We start from the raw sequence: 19,600 nt of genomic DNA on the forward strand, positions 1-19,600 counted from the left end.
TGCAAACATTTTTGCTTGCCCAGGAAGACACAGGCACAGGCACCAATTGTTGGGTTCAAGCATAAAGTATTGACCCTAGTTACCAGAGGGCCTAGAGCTGTTTAGGCAGGCAATCTCTGCTGGTCATCAGAAGCTCTGAAAGTATGTGCTCATCAGAAACTGGGAGCAGAAGTCCTGGAGTGGTCCCCCTGGAAGTCACAGCTTTCTTTGTCCAGCTCACTGGCACAGATTGCCTGGCCAGGGACAACCCCGCGTCCCAGTGCCCAAGGCAGACAGGAGTTTCTCAGGGCCTGTCTCTATGGGCAGGTTTGATTCAGTTGAGAGTGAATATCACAAATGTAGGGAAAACTGGGGGATGGATCACCCTCTAAAACAGGAATGATGCACCTGAGGTAACAGCCTTCCTCTTCCCTCTCTCTCTGAGAGCCAGTGCCACACCTGGCCCAGAGTCTTGAGGTGTGTGACTGACTCTCTGCTGGACTTTCCGCCATGGCCAAGGCCTGGGTGCAGGCACAGCCCTCCCACAGCTCACTCTTCTCCTGAATGTTGGCACAAGCTGTTTGTTCTCAGCCCTGCAGTGAGCGGTAATTGCCTTGTTCAGATGCCACCCATCACAGGCAGATTCACTTCCCCTGACAGTTTGCTTCTAAATATTTTAGCATGTGGATGCAAGTGCTGCCAGCTGGGGTCTAGTGTGGCTCTGAGAGTTCCCAGGGAACTGCACAGCTCAGGTCTTGCCATGCTGCCATGTGCGGTCAAGCACAGAAATACCTTAAGGGTGAAAGATCAGCAGCACAACCAGAGACAGGATGGAGGCAGCCATTTAGTGCCTCTTTGGCGCAACTGAGTGCAGGAGCAACAGGGTTCTCAGAGGCCTTTGGGGCTTGATGGTCATGTGGACACCCACTGCTGAGGAACTTGAAGCTGAATCCCACGAAGGACGGACAACTAGGTCAGCAGAGCCAGCTGCTGGGAAGCAACTCAGGGAGATGCTTCAATACACCTGAAGGAAGAAGAGCTGCAGTTGGGCCTGTTTCTAGCATAATGACTTTTGTAACCAATTCCAACTGGATTAACATAGGAGACCAGGTCCTGGCAGCTGACCCAGCACACTTCCTCCCCGGCCCCTCCTGGCAGTAGCTGGACACACCTGTCCACAGCAGAGTGCAGCTAGGGATCAGCCAGGCCCCAGCCTGCTTGTGCAGAGGTTGCCCTGGCTGAAATACCAGCTCCATGTGAGGTGCAGCAGGCCACGAGCAGGATAGTTCCACTGTGAAGGAACTAGACTGGTGCTTGAGATGTCTCAGTTCACCTCTGCTCTGCCAGGTTTCTGGTGTGGCCTTGGAAAGTCACTTAGGACCAGAGCCAAAATGGTTCTTAGGAGCCTACAATCCCCATTGATTTCCACTGAGTAGGAGTTTGGCACCTGCCTCCCTCTGTGCACTGGATCCTTAGCCTCTCTGGAGCTCTGCTCATTCAAGCTGCAAAGCACTAACCTACAAACATGAACTCCCTCCTGGCAGTGAGACATGCTGACACTGGGGCCAGCTAGATAGGCAGAGAGGCCATGGCAAGGGACTGCAGAAGGGTAGGAAGAGCAAACAGGAAGAAAAAAACGCAGGAGTGCAACTGAAGATCCATCGCATCCATCTGCCTCTGAACACGGGATGGGAGGTGGCAGCTGTCTTTCACACTGTGTGCAGCGCAGCCTTGTGCAAGAAGGACAGGACAATAGCTGTGCCAAGGTCAACAGTAGGGAAGAGGAAGGGAAGGGCACCCACTCCAACCTCCCACCCCCCACAGGGCTGGGCAGACAAACAGCTGGAGTGCAGCTCATATCAAGACTTTTGCCCTCATTTGGCAGGTGCTGGTGCGAGGAGTGGGATGTGGGATGCAGAAGTCCCTGTCAAGGCATCGTTAGGAATCCCTTCCCTCCACCACCAGGGGAGCTAGCACACAGAGTGAGGCACATGGACCCCCTTTCCCTCCACTGGCACATGGCGCCTGTTGGAGGAGGGTGGCTCTCACACCATCCCCTTGCTCTAAGAACCTCCTGGGTGCATGCAACGGATTAGGTGTAGGACCTCCATTAAAATCTACAGACCAGTACTGGGAACACCCTTGCCCCAAGCAAGGGGAATTGCAGGGCCTTTTGATGACTCTCCCTAGCACAAAGAAGGGAAGTTTCAAATTACCTTTGGTGGCCTGACCTGCCTGGCCATGACTAGTCTTGACAACATAGTCTTGAGCAATCCTGCTGCTGTACCCTGTCCCTTAATTGACCCCTGACTAGCCTGGGAGTAGACCCCCTTTTTTTTCAGCATGGCCTGATTTCCTGTATTTAACACTGACAGGGAGCTGGGAGGGAAGGGCAGAGAAGCTGAACGTTCAAAGAATAAGGGAGGGCTAAAGAGTCTTTGGAACATAAAACAGACATCTGTGGGCATGGCCTAGCATGTGGCGTGAACAGAAGAGCCTGTGAGAAGCACTTAGAAACATCCCCCCTCTCTGCTTCTGGTAAACAGAGCCGAGGCACGTGGCAGCCTGCAAACTGAGACATAAGCAGCTATTCTCCTGGCTGACATAAGGGCTCACTCACTAGTCAGAAGTTCAAACATCATCTGTTTACACTGCAGAGTTAATCACACACAGACCTGGAGACTCCAGCATGTGTACCCACGCTCACAGCAGGCTGGAAGCACCAAAGAGCCCTGAAAAGAGCCTGTGCCCCAAGCCTGCTACGGATCACTGCCAGGGGATGGTGGCTGGCCAGCTTTCTATCGACTGTGGATGGCTTTATTGGCTGGAGAGGAGTGCAGGGCCCTGTGCTGGGAGGATTGAGACACTCTGTAAACAGGATCAACAAGGATGGCCTTAGCATGCAAGCTTTCCACTGTTCACTGGAGAAACACTCAGCTGGCCAGAGGAAATGAAAGTGCAAACACAAGTCACAGAAGAAAGACAAAACGGAGTCTAAAAGAGCTTGCTTTGGGCAGGGGGCAGTTTCACTAGCAGTCTCTGCAGAGGGTGTTCAAGACCTGGCTGTAGCAAAGTGGGGCTTTTGGAGGCAGGGGATGGATTCTGCTTTTGCAAAGAACCAGGGGGTCTGAAAATCCCAGCCTCCAAGTGAAACATGGAGCTGTGCTGTTCTCTCCACTTGTCCAGAGTGATGCCTCTGACCAGTGGGTACATAATGCAACACAAGTTTCCTCTTGGGTTCAGTTTGTACTTTGTTTTCAATTGAAAGCTACTGATAAGAGCAGATGTGACAACCAAAAGCACAGGGTGGATTTGCTGGTTGCAGTTTGTGTAAAGGTTATGGCCTCCATCTTGGCTGACTCTAGAGAATTGAACCAGGAACCTCTAGAACTAGAGAACTTGAAGCCCTACTGCCAGAACTAAAGACCCAAACTTTTTTGCCACAGGCTGCAACAAACCCATGTCCTCTGCAGATGAGACACACAAAACAAAGCACAACACACTGACCAATGGGTTGCACAAACAGTTAAATTCCCTACTAGGGGTCACAAACTGACATGCAACAACATGGTTCCTGTCCTCTGTCATGGTTATAGTGTGCTGAGTTCAAGCACCCAGAGTGCGCCCTAAGTATTTAGCACCATCTCAAGCACCAAAGCAGCATTACACAGCAGGAAAGAGAAGGGACAGAATAGAAGTAAATGTAATAAGTAGAGGGGCTGGGCTGCCAACAGTGCTGAGCTCCAACTGGCATCAGTCCAACCCCTCTGTGGTAGCCCGAGCCCACTGCCACATAGCTCCGTTCTCCAGCGTTAGCTGGGTGGAAGTGGGCAAGGCCCCCAGCCCCTCAGTCCACAACAGAAACTGAAGAGAGGCTGAAGACGGCTTAAGGGAGCCTCCTGCTCAGTAGTTTCCTGGAGCTGGGCAAGGTCTGTGGGGAGGAGAAACAGCTGTGTCAGGCCCAGATTGCCTCAGGGATGACAGAGCATCACAGGAGAAACATCTATAATGGTTTCAGGCAAGTCCAAAATGAAAATGCTGGGGGGAGGGGAAGTTCTGTAGCAACAAATGCTCAGGAGATGATTCTTTGAGGCAGGACTCATCATCACCATGCCTGGGGACCAGCCAGATGTGCACAGAATAGAGGGAGCCAAAAACACCTCCCCCTTGGCTCAGGCATCAGGCTGGTGACGACTCCCACAAAGCTAACACCCACCTAGTGTCTGGCTGCTCTACATATTGCCCTGCATGCCTGGGGAAGGCTGTGCTTGCTGAGTTTCTACTTGATACAAACTGCTAGGAGATGATGACAGTGCAACATAGTTTGCCAAGAATCTCCATGCATCCAGGATCCAGGTTTTTTTTTTTTTTTTCAGGCTATGCAGTCTATCCGAATTTCCTTGCTGGGCTTTTAGCCTCAGACTCCCTCTGGGCACCAAGCAGGTACCAGCCCTTTCAGGCAAAGCCATGGGCAAAGGCAGCAGGCTGGGAACTCATCCCTTTTCCTCTCTCATCCTCTGTCCTGGTGTCCCTCACTGGGGGTTGAACTTACTGGGTTCAAGAGCACTGTCAGAAAGAGTTCACCACCACGAATGCTTTTGTCCAACTCCTTAGAGCCACCAGGATATTCATTGTAGAAGATGGTGTGAGTGAAAAGACCACAGGTCTGTCGAGGCAGCACCTAGATGAGCCACAGAGAGAGAAAGTGAGAGAGGAAGCAGAGTGTGCATGTGCACTGAGTCCTGAGGAGCATCAAGGCAGTACCCTGTGGAATGACAGGGTGACAGCATGGGACCCAGTATCACCAGTTTGGAGGACTTGGACATTCCAATTAGCTACATGCTTGACCAGCCCTAGACAATGATACAGGGGGATTAACAAGATAGCAGTACAGCTCTGCTGTGCTTGGCTCTCCATGTTGCACCCCCCAGCTGCTGACCTGCCCCATCTGAAAGGCAGCTCAGGACAGATGCTGAAATTGGGCTGGCTGCAGACATTCCTCCTCAGGAAAAGCACTTGTGTCCAAAAAGCACCACCTGCTGCTTGCTCCTGCAGAGACAGAGCTTTTGCATGCTCTTTCATGTGGATTTTTAGAAGCGCACAGGCACTCAGGAGCCTTCATTCTTACCAGCTCACAGCATATAGACTCTGCTCAGTGCTGACTCGATCTAAGAAACAAACAACTGGGTTTTTACCCAAGTTCTCCTTCATTTGTGATCTGTGGGTTTGGGATGGTCCAGAATTCAGAACACTGGGATGAGCTCCCCATGCTGGTCACTTAGAAACCACCCCTCAGCTGACTGCTCCCAGCATGCCTAATCTAGGGGTCTTTTAGGGCCTTCACTCTTGCAGGGGGGAACTCACTCACCATGATTCCATTGTGGATGAACCCTCGACGGTACCGGGCAGGCCGCAGGTGTGGATACTCCTCAGTGCTGGTCACCTGGATGCCCCAGATAGATTTCCAGGCCTCGTAGAGCTGTGTGTGGACAGGATAAACCCCAGAATGATGGGGGGCCACAGCATAGCCCAAGTCTGTGGGGATCCCATGCTCCTGTGGGCAGAACAGCATTATCAGCATTGAGGGGAACCTCACCTGAAGCGTGGTGCTCAGTTCTGGCAAGAGAGGCATAGACAGATTGGGAAGAGTCTAGCACAAGGGTGTCAAGTTCATCTGGCCCTAGGGACTGGCTGAGGGTTGCTGGGTCACTCTGCAAGCCAGACTGGGATTGACCCCTGTGTAGCGCCTGAGGTGCCAAGTCCAGCCCAAGTGTTGCATGTGCTGGCCCTGGGGTCCCTGTGCACTTGGCACATGGGGTCAGTGCAAGGTGCATGCTGCTGGTGGCACAGGCAGCACAAGTGCCGCATACAGCTCCTGCCCTGAATTGCCTGCATACCACTGCATGCCATGAGCTGGCCCCATGTGCCACATGCACAGCAAGCCCCAGGGCTGGTGCGTGCCACATGCTGTGTGCTGCAGGTGGCATAGGGGGCTGGTATGGGGTATGTGCTGCATGTGGCATCCCACTGGAGTAGCCCTGCATGCTGATTCCAGCACAGCCTGGGTAGGACTGGTCCCAGAGCCAGTGCACAGGGCTGGTCCAGCAGCACAACCCATGCAGTGTATGCCCCAGACCGACTCCCTGTAATGTGTGCAGGGTGCAGAGTGCTGGTTCCTGTCTGTACGCTGCATGAAGAGCTTTAGGCTGGGGCGTAGTGTCAGTCCAGTGACCCACTGACCAAACCATACAGTTCTGTGGGCTGAATCTGGCCCAGGAGCTGAATGTTTGACACTCCTGCTGTAACAGAAAGCAACAAAAATGACTAGCAGTCTGGGTAACCTGACTTATGAACAAAGGTAGGAAGGGATGAGTTAGTCTAGTCAAGAGAAGACGGAGGAGATTTGATAAGTCTTCAATTACCTGAGGGGTGTATATGATAAAGAAGATGGATATAAATATTCTCTGTGGCCACAGGGGACAGGATGAGAAGTAAGTTTAAATTCCAACACGGAAAATTTAAATTGAATATTAGGAAGAATTCCCTCACTCTGAGGGTGGTCCAGCAATGGAACTGATTGCCTACAGAGGCTGTGATCTCCATCACTGCAAGCTTTTAAAAGCACATTAAATAAACACTTGTCTGGAATGGTTTAAACAGGGATGATCCTGTCATGATCAGGGGGCTGGACTAGATGATGTCCTGAGTACCCTTCCAGCCCTATTTTTCTATTATTATCACTTTGTATTTATTTAATCTCCTGTTGGCCCTGATGAGACTCATGCTAGCAGTAGTGCCTACATGCAGCAAGGAACCAGGGATAACACTGCCAGTGAATCTCACTGAAATGGAAAGTTTTGGGTGCTACATGCTCCTCCTCCACAACAAATCTACGCACATGGGCAGGAAAGAGTGCTTATCCATCAAATAGGGTGTGCCGCAAACTGGGACAGCCGCTAAAAAGGAATCTTATATAAGGGGGTCAGACAAACAGCACTGATTTAAAAGCCTGATGTCAGTCCCAGTGACTACAATGGCCCAGCCACCAATGCTGCTGCTGTGGCAAATCCTGATCCCACAAAGCCCAGGATAGAATCACCAGAGCAGCAAGACAAAGCTTCCCCTAACAGATGTGAAGGGCAAGGAAGACAACAGCTGGGATCTGTCTGGGGGAGGGTAATGCCTGGGAGAGCAGACAGGAAGTGAGAGACATATTATTTGGCTCTGAGCCCCAGATCCACACCCTATATTAAAATAGAAGGCAATATCTGCATTTCACGGCTCTAATGCCATTGACAGGCTCTGGTGATAATGGGAATAATGACAGCTTTGCCCTGATGGCTGACAGTGAAACCAGAGCATCTTGATGGAGTGACAGACCTGTCATTCCCATCACTCTGTCTGTTTTGAATCTCTTTGCAAGGGACTGCCCTGGTAATTATGCAGAAAAAAAGGAGACAATTGTGCTTGTGTCATTTCTGGTGCACTGGAGCTTTGCGGGGTTGAGAGGTCACATGGGCATGAAATAACAGACTCCTGTTCCAGAGGGGATTACAGCCAACTGGGCCAGTGCACACTGAAGAAATGCTTGCTTTCAAAGGAATGTGCGGACAATGCTTAACCCTATGCATTGCACATTTCTTCCTCTTTTACCTGACAATGGGGAAGGAGAGAGGGGAGATTCCCTATTTTTCTCAGAAAAGAGATTCTCTCTAGCATTGCATTGGGAAGTCAAAGTCCTCCATGTGTTTCTGCCTGAAGCATCCTAATGGTGCTGATCAGGTGACTCCCTTAGAAATCTCATTGAGCTAACTGAGATGGAGCAGAAAATGCTTCCTCACATTCAGAGTCTACAGCCATTTGAACTGGATTGTAAAGCCAGAATGAATGTAAAACCCCAGCACACAAGTGTGTCATGACCTGTGCTCTGGAATGGGTGCCAGCAAGCAAACTTCCTGCAAGTTGAATGGATAATGTTTCCAGGAGTGGGAGTAGAGCACCAGCTGAGGGATCCAACCTCAGCTCCCAAATGCCCCAGGATCACACACTGGTGCCAGACTTGAGCAGGATCTCAATATGTGCCCCAAAGAAGGAACATTTTGGGATCTTTCAACTCAGGCCAATGTTCTGAGAGGTCAAGCTGGTGGCTCACCCCACTTACCAGCGCAAACTGCTTGTTGAGCTTCATCTGCTCAGCCAGCACGGTGACATTATGGAAGAGGTGAGGCTGCATGTGACTCCACATATGAGGGAACCACCAGAACTCCTTCCGGTGTTGGAGCAGCATGTCATCCCCTTCATCTTCCTCATTCGTACCTGCAGGGAGGAGAAGATGGGAAAACCAGAAGGGAGAGAGATGCTACATTTAACATGAAATTTCTAGCTAGTTACAAACACAAACAGGGTAACCATGGACCTGCTAGCACTGCAACATGCTGCTAGAGGCAGCCCCACCATGTTTGGTCAGCAGATCCTAACACAGTGGTTCTCAATCTCCTTAGACTCAAAGCACTCCTAGGAAAATGCCAGCTCTTGGTTGTTCCATTTTTGACTACAGAAGAATAATAGAGTAAATCACCTGCTGCAAAGAACTCAGAAAGACCATACCAGGTCAGAAAGCTTTTAACACTGTGGATTCCTGTTTGAAATGTTGTTTATCTTGTAAATCATGTTTGCACACTTAAGCACTAACATTGTGTGGCACCCTGTAGCACCCTTGAAAGGATTTCATGGCACCCCAGGGTGCCATGGCACCTTGGTTGAGAATCAGTGCTAGAAGAAATGGACCTAATCAGACAGACCCTGACTGAGAACCACAGGCTGTTTCCAAAGCCTATGATATACTGCTGGGGAGCCATCCCTGGAGACAAGACAGAAAAAGGGGAATGCAAAGCAGCTGCTAAGAGCTTACCTGTGTGGTAGAATTTCCCAGAGAAGCCCAGGTTGAAGGTGAAATTGGGCACTAAAGTTCTCAGCTTGTTCTGAGTATTCAGTAGAGCCTGTTGGAATGAAGGGAAAAAGGAAGGGTTCATATCCCATTCCTCCATCACATCTCTCTGCACTTTCCTGGTTTCCAGTTCAGTTCTGGAAGGGGAAGAGACAGCACAGACACCCTGTGGAGGTCAGTGGCAGGGCACCATACTCTGCAGAGTAGGGCCATGCTACAGAGGGACCTCCTCCTAATGTGCTCCCCGAAAGAGCTTCCACACAACCTCCACACAGGCCTGAGCTCCAGTCTTTACAGTAAGAAGTTTTGCCTTGCTGAGTGAAAGGGTCACCTCAAGAGCCACAATCACTCCCTTTTATTCATATTCTCAAAAATCACTGACATGGACAGCAAATCCTGAGACAGAGTGGGGCAGTAAATAACATCTCCTAGCAGCAGCTCCTTAAGCTTTCCTGTCCCAACATCAAGGTCCCCCTCACTTCCACTGCTGGCTGGGACCAGGCTGAGTTCTTCCTTGCTCCCTGGGGCTGCAATCTAAGGAATAGCAGTCTCCTGATGGGTGAGGGTTTGAGACCAAATAGTGAACAAGGAGAGAGAGAAAATTAATTGAATCCTTCAAAGAGCCAATCAGAGCTCCCAGAACTGCCCGGGCAGGGTTCCCTGGGTTGCCCTAGGGGGACCAAAACCTTTTTTGCAGCTGTGCCACAAATTAGCCTGACATATTCACCAAGTGCCACTCCGGTCCACTTCATCTGCTTGACCTGCTGCTTTGCTTTCTGCTCCCTGCCCAGGCTGTTGCTCTTTTTTCTGCTCCCTACCCTATCTGCCACTGCGCTGCCTCTCCCCTCCCCAGTCTGCCATGCGCAATCCACATGCAATCTGCCTGTACCACTTGCAGCATGTAGGTTTGCCACCCCTGCCCCTGGGACAACAAGGGGCCAACCTTTTTAGCAGGCATGCCACAAGGTAAGCCCTGTATCTTCCCCAAGTACAGCTACAAACCCTTCTCTGCTTGATCTGTTGCTCTGCTCTCTTCTCCCTGCCTGATCTCCTGTCGTTCTCCCTGCTTCCTTCCTAATCTGCTACATGCTATATCATGGGTGGGCAAAATACAACCCGTAGGCCGAATCTGACCTGCCAGACCATTCTATCCAGCCGGCGGAGCCCCTAAAAAATTTAGAAAATTAATATTTATCTGCCTCTGGCTGGCTGTCAAAGATGACAGGAGCCAGCCCCGACCTCACACACACTGCGCTTGCCCATCTGTCCTGCATCTCATATGGAGATCCTGCTCAAGTCTGGCACCGGTGTGTGATCCTGGAGCATTTGGAAGCGAGGCTGGATCCCTGAGCTGGTACTCTGCTGCCTCTGGCATCACCACTGCCTCTGGGCTGCTCTGTGGGGCAGTGGTGGCAGCACAGAGCAGACACAGGGCAGCCCTACATTGGCTCCAAGTGGCTGCACCAGGAAACACTGGTAGCGGAAGGTGGAGGGGCTGTTTTTCCCCTGTGCTGAGCAGCAGTTTGTCCCGCGCTGCCGCTGTTGTGCCTGGGCCCTGTGCTGGCTCCAGGCTTGCCCACTGAGGCTGAGCAGCAGCAGCTGGGCAGAAACTGCTGCTTGGTGCAGGGGAAAGTGGCTCCTTCCCACTTGCTGCCTCTGGGCAGTTTTTGCTGCAGCCACCTGGAGCCTGCACTATGTTAGGGTGTGGTGCAGCTCCTTCACCCCCGCTTCTGGGCTGCCCAGTGTAACAGCAGTGACAGTGTGGAGCAGCTGCAGGGCAGCTCACAGGTGGCAGTGAAGCAGACACATTGCAGCCTAGCACAGTGTGGGCTCCAGGCAGCCGCAGCAAAAAAATGTCCAGCGGCAGCAATGGGGAGGGGCCACTTTCTCCTGCACTGAGCAGCAGTTTCTGCCCAGCTGCTGCTGCCGCCACTCAGCCCCAACAGGCAAGCCCAGAGCTTGGGCACGCAGGGTTGCAGCTGCACGTGCTTGTCCCCACCACTATGGCTGCATGTGACCAGGCAGTGCAAAGCAGGCATCGGGTGCACTGAGGCTGTGTGCTGTTCATGGTGGCAGGGAGGTGCTGCAAGGTGCTTGGGCTCTGGCTGTTGCAGGGCAGATGTTGACCAATTCAAGGGGGTGCATGCGGGGGGGGGGGGAGGCTCCCATGCACACCCCACATACCCTCACATCCTTCCTGCAAACCCCACAGCCACATCCTCTCCTACACACAATCACACACCCCACAAATACCGTACCCACACACATCCATACACCCACCCACCCACCCATACCCCGACATCCCTGCACACCCCACACACTATAAAAGAGTAAGACTACATTTTGATCTATTATGCAATCACTTCTACATATACAGCACAAACACATCAAAATCAGGACAAAAATATTTTTTTTAAATTAGTTTAAAATATATGATTATGGGCCTTTGATTTTTAGTATGTTATTTGTTCTCCCTCCCTCCCCCCCTTCTAAGATGACAAACCCTTTTCCCCAAAGGAGTACTTACTGGGGCAAAGAGAGGGACTTCCAGTGGCAAAAACCAGAGGTTAGGGGCAGGATTTCCGGTTGACAAGGGGGTGGGGCCCCTGTCAAGAGGCGGGGCTACCTACGCAGCCCTCAACAGCTTGCCAAAACTCGGTAAGTGGCCCTCTGCCCAAAATAATTGCCTGCCCCTGTGCTACGTAGAGAGGCTGCCTCTGCCACAGGTTGACTACCCCTGCCCTAGTATATCTCCCTGATCTTGTCTTGTATGAAAGCTCCAAAAACCTTTTTCTTTTTTGAAGGCACATGCCTCTGGAGGGAAACTGAGGGGAGATGGCATCCCAGATAAGTCAGGAAACCTTCAGGTTCAAAACATGAGGCTCTTCCTTGCTTTTCTGTATTACCCCTGAATACCCTAAATAGTTATGATAGCAAGAAGACAGCTTTCTGCCAGATTTCCAGTAGGTTAGCAGCATGGAAAATGAGCAGCAAGAGAGGGACAAGGCGACAGACAGAAATGCAACCCATAATAGAGAGATACATGTCACAAACAGTAGGCTACAACCCAATTCCAATCAAACACCTTGGGTGGAGAGTACCTCCAAACCCCCACACTGAGACCCTGCCCAGCCTTGAGGAAAACAACAGTAATGCAGCTGCCTTTCAGAGCCATTTTTAATCAAGCAAGGACCTGGCAGGAGCATTGGCTGCAGGTAAATCAGGAACTGCCTGGTGAGGGAGGGAGGTGGCCATGGCCCAGACAGTTATTTGCATTTTAATAGCTTTTCTAAGAAGTGAGGGCTCAGTGATTGCAGCAATGTGAAGGTGATGACCTAGCAATGACAGACCTGGGTTAGATACTGCAGGGCTAGGAAACCACCTGCAGTATGCACCCAGTCTCTTCCTGGACCACTGGAGCACAGAAGAGCTTCCTGAATCAGCTGCATTTATCAAATTCCTCAAGGCACAGGATAGCACCTTAGGGCAGCCCCTGTGTGGCCCACTCTATACAGGCATTGTTTGGACACATTTGTGAGAGCAACAGCCATGATCACACAACCCTATACCACAAGGAGACCAGCTTTATGCTATACTGCTCATTCAGTTACCAAAGGACATAAGCACAAATCACTGCAATTAAAAGTATTTCAAAGGAGTGTCCATCACGATTTCCCTACAGCATTAACCCAGGAGCTCATATGATCATCACCTCCCTCCTCCATCTCCAGGCCATGCACCTGCCTTTGGAAAGTGAGGGCAAGTCGTAGAAAAAGTCAGAAGCTGTTTAAGCCAACCTGTGCAACTAATTAGTGCCAACTCATTAACTGCATTCACTGTGCTGAACATTTCTTCTCCTGTTTCTTATACGCATGGCTCAAGGTAGGCACTATAAGGGGGTATGAGAAAACAAGGGCCTAGTGCCAACTGCAGATGCACAGCAGGGTGCCAAACAATGTCAGCTCACTTATCTCCAGGGGGCCAAGAATGGGTTTCAACCTGTCCAAGAGTCCCCATTAAACCCAGCTTCTCCAGTGAGAAAGGCCAGACCCATACATTCTCTCATGCCTTATAGCAAAGGCAGAATTAGCCTGGGATGAGGAGTAGGGCTACACTGAAGAATATGTGCCCAACACCACCATACAGAAAATGAGGCCACCCTCATTCCCACAAAGCCAGAGATATTTTGAAGAAAAACCAGTATGTGGTATTTTTTGGAACTTACGATTAATGCACGCTTGGGGCAGGTGTCACGCTGAGAGACCTGGTGGCTTATGTCCCCCACAAGGTACAGAACAGACAATGCCCTGTGAACATTTGTCACCATTGGGCTGGACGCAATCACCAGGGCTAAGTACAGACAGTCAAAAAGTTGAAGGCTAAATCATTTCAGTCTTTGCAGGTTAGTCTAAACTGAGCACATTGAACCAATAAGGAAATGAACAGACCTTCACTTCTGATGCAGGAAATGCAGCCACATGCCTGCCGTGGCTCAAGCCAGAAGCTGGGGGATATTAGAGAATGCCTGCCAACCACTGCGAAAGAGAAGGGAAGACAGAAGCCCTACAAGGTATTTCCCCCTCCCCCCAACCCCTGCTCCAGAGGAGGCAGGGCTGGCTGAGCACAAGCCCAGGTTAGCTGGAGGGTGGGGACCCCAGCCTAGGTATGCAGGTGGGGGGGACCTCCCTGCTCAAGTGGTGGGGGGGCAGCTATTGCCAGATTGAGGACAGGGGGTAGGTGGAAGGTAATGGCATTGAATTTGTAAAAGCTTGAACCAGCAAGCATGCAACCTCAAGCACAAGACAGAACAACCAAAAACCTTCACCTAAGCTAAGATACAGCCCAGTAAAACACAGTGGGAACACACACAGCTTAGTCTAACTTAAAATGGAATGTAATAAACCAAAAAGACAAAAGAAAGCCTAGCGTGAATGTTACTTAATCTGGAGGGCAGACTGTTTCCTTACAGCAGGTATTTACAAAGTTCTTGCTTAACGTATTCCAGTCTCCCATCTTTTACAGGTTTTGCTTTATAATGCAAATGTAGTTCTCTGCTTTCTTTGGTGTCACTAGCTCAAGCTGCCTGCAACCCTCTCCTGTTCCTCTGTCTCTAGCACATACATGTGATGATTGTGCCAGGTCTTTGCCAACACATCCCACCTCACTGTCTAGTCCTGCAGGGATTGATGCCAGCACACTGAACTGGGGAAGGGGGGATTAAAGCCCCTCCCAGACCCCATCCAGGGTTTGCCTTGGGATGGGAGGCAGTCCCTCTCAGGCTGTTGCCTGCCTGTGCCCCACACCCTCCTTCAGCAGAGAGCAGGGGATGTGGGCAGCACACTGAGCTGGGGCTTGGGGGATTAAAGCCCCTCCCAGACCCCAGACCCAGCTGGGGTTTGCCTGGGGGGACAGTTCCTCTCTGCCTGTTGCCCTGCCTTGCCCCAGACCCCCACCAGGCAGACCCAGGTATGGTCCCCAGCCAGGTTTCCCCACTCCCCCCCAAGCCAGCTCTCACTGCTCCAGCTATAGAGCACAGGGGCAGGGCCAGCCCTGCACAACCCAGCCCAGGGCCCCAAAGCATGCTGGGATGCTGGGAGACTCTGATTTAACTTGAGCAAGGAAAGGGTCTGGGACAGAAGTTCCATAAGCCAGTTTGACCTCAATCAGTTAAGTCTGGTGCTACATTCAACCAGATTTATCTTAAACCAGTTTTAGCCATTTTGAAACTGGTTTATGTGAACTGAACTTCTGTTCTGTTACAAGTTTAAACCAGTTTCTGATTACTTAAATGGGCTTATGTGTAACTTGTCCCTACCCCTTCCATGCCAGGTCAGAGATGCATACCTGCAGTTCATCAGGAATTAGATTTGAGACCTTTGCCTTGTTACACACAGGACACTGCAGCACTCAGTGCCCCAAAACATTGGTGTTACACAAGAGGTGGGGCAGGCACTGTGGAAGATGCCCTGTGCCACATGGTTGTACCTCCATTGATAACTTAGATGTGAAAAGCTTCACATTCTTTTAGCATCTCCAGAGGCTTGCAGGCCTCTTTACTTTTTTCTGTTCTACTGCAAGGCAGCTCCAGCTCCTCAAGTTTTCTGTGAAGGTGAGCAAGAAGAGACAGAGGCTAAGAGGCTTAACATTCCTCTGCACTGAGGGGGATTTAAAGCCTGGCTTGGGTTACTATGACAACACATCTGTCAGCTGATAAATCCTAAACAACCCGGTTTCACAGCAGGCAATTCTATTGTTTACAGAGAGGGACCCCAGGGAAGAGGTGGGGCTGAGGGAGCCCAGAAACTCTGAGACTATGGAGCGTTTGTCAGATTGCTTTCTTGGCAGCTTTGCTGTTAATGATGTGCTAGACCTTGTGCTGACCCTTGGTCCTTCCTTACGGCCCGCTCAGGAAGCAGCACAATGTAGGTTCAGATTGACATCATTTTCCCCCTTACATGGGGTAAGGGAGATGGTGGGAGTTAAACAAAGGCTGCAGAGGAAATGCCTTTAATAAACTGCATGTCAAATTTTTCCTAGGGTATTAACACAAATAGGTGAGGGGGCCCTAGTCATGTGAGGTAATACATGCATGGAGAGGGATATGGTACTTCTAACAGCAGTAACGGGATGAAGGAAGTGTGGGGACTGGCAGTCAGGAGACTTTGGTTGTATTCCCAGTCATGCTGCCCACTTGGTTCTCAACATGCATTTGGTTTCACTCTGTCTGAGTTTCCCCCTCTGCAAATGGGACAAAAGTGAGGCCGCATCTCACTCCATAGTAGTAGTGTGAAGCACAGTTCATCTGTCAAGTACTTTTGGGAGGGAAGGTGCTGGAGAAAGGCAAAATAAGATATCAGCTAAGACAGGGCTGTTCAACTGGTGCCCTGCAAGGGGTTAACATGCAGACCATGGGCTCCTGCCTAACTGCCACTCTGCCCATTGCTCTTGCAGCAGAGGTGGTGGCTTGTGACCAGGTCTCCAAGTTTCCACTTCTTTTTCTAGCTTCTTGGTACCTGGCCCTGCTCCTGGTGTGGCCAGAGGGGACCAGGCTGCCTGTGCTATGTGCCCTCACTAAAGGAGGGAGCTGGGCTGCCTGCATTACAATGTGGGTAGCCCATGTGTGGGTCAGCAGCTGGACAGAGCCATGAACATGGCAGAGGGGAGCTACGTGTGTGGTCAGGGGTGCAGAATCCTTGGTACGTGGCCCCCAGGTCTGCAACCTATTCTGCATGCAGCCCCCAGCTGCCCAGAAACTAGACTGCCCTGAGCTGAAATACGAAGTGATCACACACTTGTAAGCAGCCCCTCAGCTTCCTGCGCTTAGGAAATGCCAGTTACTTTCATGGCACTGGCCTCAGCCTGCCGCAGTAGACTTAGAGCTTGTTCCTCACCTATCCTCAAGGAAGCGTAAGCACAAAATCCTTTTCCCCTACCCATTCCTCAGGTAGTTCTGAGTATCACAAACTGGAATCCTTCAGTCATCTCCACCCTGAGAGAGTCCTGCCCTTTAATTGATTAAGAGTCCCTCCCTGGACTTTAACAAGGAGCACAGCAAGGCTAGCACAAGGAGAAAGAGATGGGACTTAGTCTCCCGTTTCAGAAAGGAGCTGTTCTCACTGCTGCTCACCTGTCACCCCAGTCAAATTTGGACCTATCTTCTGCTTGCTCTGGTAGACAAGGACTCTGGACTACAGGTGTCATTCCAGTTTTTAACTTAGCCCCACCAATCAGCAGTGACCCAAATGATGGACACCTAATTCCAACTCCCCAACTCATGGACACTATCAAAAATGGTATTTAAATTCCCTCACTTGGACCTGCAATGGGTTGCCTCTCACAACTGGAGCTTAAAAACCTCTGATGACCCTATATATTTACTGTAAAGCACATACTGGAAGTAAGTAAAAGAAAAGTTACCAGTCTGGTGTGACAGAACTAAAAAAGCTCACATATTTCCACTGCTGGTTTGGCAGAAGCATTTACAATCGTGATGAACTCAGACAAGCTGGTGCACAGATGATATCCCCCTTAACTGGGGGGGGTTATGAATTCTAGTGTGGGGTGAGGAGTTACAGCCTATCTTGTTTAGCTTGCTATTTGAACTGCTAACTCTTTTCTCTATGGTATGATGCTCTTGACATCAGAGTTGCGTAGCTGAGCTGTCCTTTATGGGCTCAGCTCATATTAGGCACACAATGTTTCACTTCATACAGCTTACAGTGATTTTTACTGGTTAGCACAAATCTTGAACCTCCCCCAAGGCTGTACTAAAAAAAGGAGAAAAAAGCAGCAACAGAGAAATGGCAGCTTGAAAGCAGACAGGGGGAATGTCCTCCATACTGGGGTATGGAGAAGCAGCAGCGTCAAGTCAGACAGGAAAGTGTATGTTGAAGAAATACACGCACAAAAACAGAAGGGAGAAATGCAGAGGGCCTCAGACTGGCTCTGAGAGTCAGACAGTGCTAGCGAGGACAGAGAGTGGTCATTTTTGGCTCTCTCCCGAAGCTGAAATCAGGGTGACAATTGCTAAATACTCTGAATTTAGGATAGGCCAACCTCTAGGATAGTGTGTCTAGTGCCCAGATGCCCCAACCTTGCTGACAACCATCCTTGGAGAACTGCTGAAATTCTTTTTTTTCTGTCCATCTTTACCAGAGTTGCCCTACGAACTAAAATTTAGGTCATCTGTAGTTCTAGTCCAGGAGGCCTAACCTTCTGGCCCTGTGTACCAAATGAGTGGTTCAGGGCCAATCTGCAGGTGGGACTGGACCCTGCACCCCAGGATCAAGCCTGCATGCCCCAATCTGAACCAAACCACCCCCACCTGGTCCCATGTACCAAGATCAGGGCCCCAGGACTTTGCACCACCTCTGCTGGGCTCCATGTGTCAGGATCAGCTCCCCTGCTGCTCTCTGTGCTTGATCTAGCATGCAGGGCCCAGGCCTGTGGGAAGCTCTGCAGGTGGAATGACAAGACACTAGAGGCCAGATCTGTCCTGCAGGCTGGGGTTAAGCACCCTAAATCTACTCTTATCCTCGCTAACAAGGAGTGCTCGCTGACAGACTACATGATTTTTGCAGGTTACTAACCTCTAAAGGGTCACAATGGCAAAACATTAAGCTCTTGACCTCTCTCTCATTCTCCACAGCCCCTTCAGGCCACCTACAGCTGATTAATGTATGACCAAAGGACATGTACAGTCTTCTTCCATTAGCTATTCTCTCTGGGGTTGTGGACCCCCTTGAATAGGGATCTGTGAATTAAAGTGGCCTCAGTACAACAGTAAAGCCATCTTTGGGATTTGAAACAACATTCCCTCCCCAAACTGTCCCCCCTGCCCAGAGTTATTTAAGCTGCAGGATAAGGAACTGTACGTTGAGATAATGTCCTTGAAATAGCTTTCATGTAAAAGCCCAAACAAAACACCAGCTGTTTTTTCACTGTTAGATCCCATCCTCCACTCCCCACAGCAAGAGGCCATCAACAAATCCATGTAGTTTTTTTTCCCCTTTAAAATAATAAAAAATCATTAACCTCTCCTGGCTCTACAATGAGAGACCCTCGTTTAAGTGGATAAATCTGGGCTTTACCAGCTTTGTCTCAGATTCTCCATTTACTGATTAGAGATTATTTCTCCATTTCATCCCATTAAAACCCACAATGAAACATCTCATGGAATTATCTGGTTTGGGTTGGTCAGACCAACTGTCTCCTCTTTCTCACCATATTGCTGCCCTCTACAGATAAGAGCATCTTCCAACTTTTCCCAGTTCTAGAGAGACTGTCCTGCTTGGGACCAGGGCAGGGTTCAAGTGATTTCACTGAGGACATCTGAATGTCCCCAAACTTAGGGTTACTATGACCAATTGTGAAAATGGCTTAAATATTTGGTATTAATATTACAGATGTCTCTGATCAATTGCTTTTGTACCTGTAATGGTGTCCATGAACAGAGTTAAGTCAAAGAAGACTACATGAGAGTAAAAAAAACTAAGCAGGGAATGTAAAACAGTGACACAAGATAAGCAGCCATTGGTAGGCAAGCCTCAAAGGATAACAAAGGCTGGCACTGTCCAGGCTAGGATGGGGTTCCTTTCCCAAAGCTATACCCCCAATTGAAAATAGGGCCTAAAACTTCAAAAAACCCTGGGTGGGAGAGGCTGCCCAAGGTGCTTCAGTAAGAGTGGGCAAGCGGGGAAGAGTCACATCCCAGAGGCAGAGAAGCAGGCTGCAAACCATACGGTGGGTCTTCCTAACTCAGTGATGAAAAGCAAGCTGGACCCACTTTGGCTGTGAAGAGCAAGCCCAGTGAAGGTAAGAGAATACACATGTACAGCTCTTTTCTGCTTTATACCTAGGTCCAGTGTGCACTATGCTGTTGGGGAGGGAATAAAATATACCTTGTTTTGAACAAGTTATTTTTTAATTGCTTTAGCTGGCTGTTAGCACAGGCTCCTCAAAAGGAATCTTTACAAAGCCTAATCTCAATTGGACTTGCTGATGTGGTCTCAGCTGGTATTAAGGGGATGGATTCAGGTCCTGATCTGAGAACTGCAGGATTCTGCCCCTGGTGAGATAAAGCATAGGGTGCATTTGGTGAGATAGTGAGATGGGTCAGCAGTGCCACTAGTCTGAGAACCTTGACATTCTGGTGGTGGCACATATGTACATACG

General features: G+C 50.1%; 1 protein-coding gene across 13 annotated transcripts in view; it reads right to left on the reverse strand.

Annotated features, from left to right (window-relative positions):
- NDST2 (N-deacetylase and N-sulfotransferase 2) overlaps positions 1–19,600 on the reverse strand; it is a 254,323-nt gene that overhangs the window by 12,955 nt on the left and 221,768 nt on the right. For all 13 annotated transcript variants that reach the window (XM_090057086.1, XM_090057084.1, XM_090057085.1 and 10 more), the window contains 4 exons: positions 8,891–8,978; positions 8,141–8,295; positions 5,348–5,533; positions 4,532–4,660 (listed from right to left, as the gene is read on the reverse strand). In XM_090057086.1, the coding sequence (XP_089913212.1) occupies positions 4,532–4,660; positions 5,348–5,533; positions 8,141–8,295; positions 8,891–8,978 (558 nt within the window). The remainder of the gene's footprint in view (positions 1–4,531; positions 4,661–5,347; positions 5,534–8,140; positions 8,296–8,890; positions 8,979–19,600) is intronic.

This window comes from Crocodylus siamensis, chromosome 7 (genome assembly GCF_052110815.1).
Source record: "Crocodylus siamensis isolate JL-2025a chromosome 7, ASM5211081v1, whole genome shotgun sequence".
In the NCBI taxonomy this organism is placed as follows: domain Eukaryota; kingdom Metazoa; phylum Chordata; order Crocodylia; family Crocodylidae; genus Crocodylus; species Crocodylus siamensis.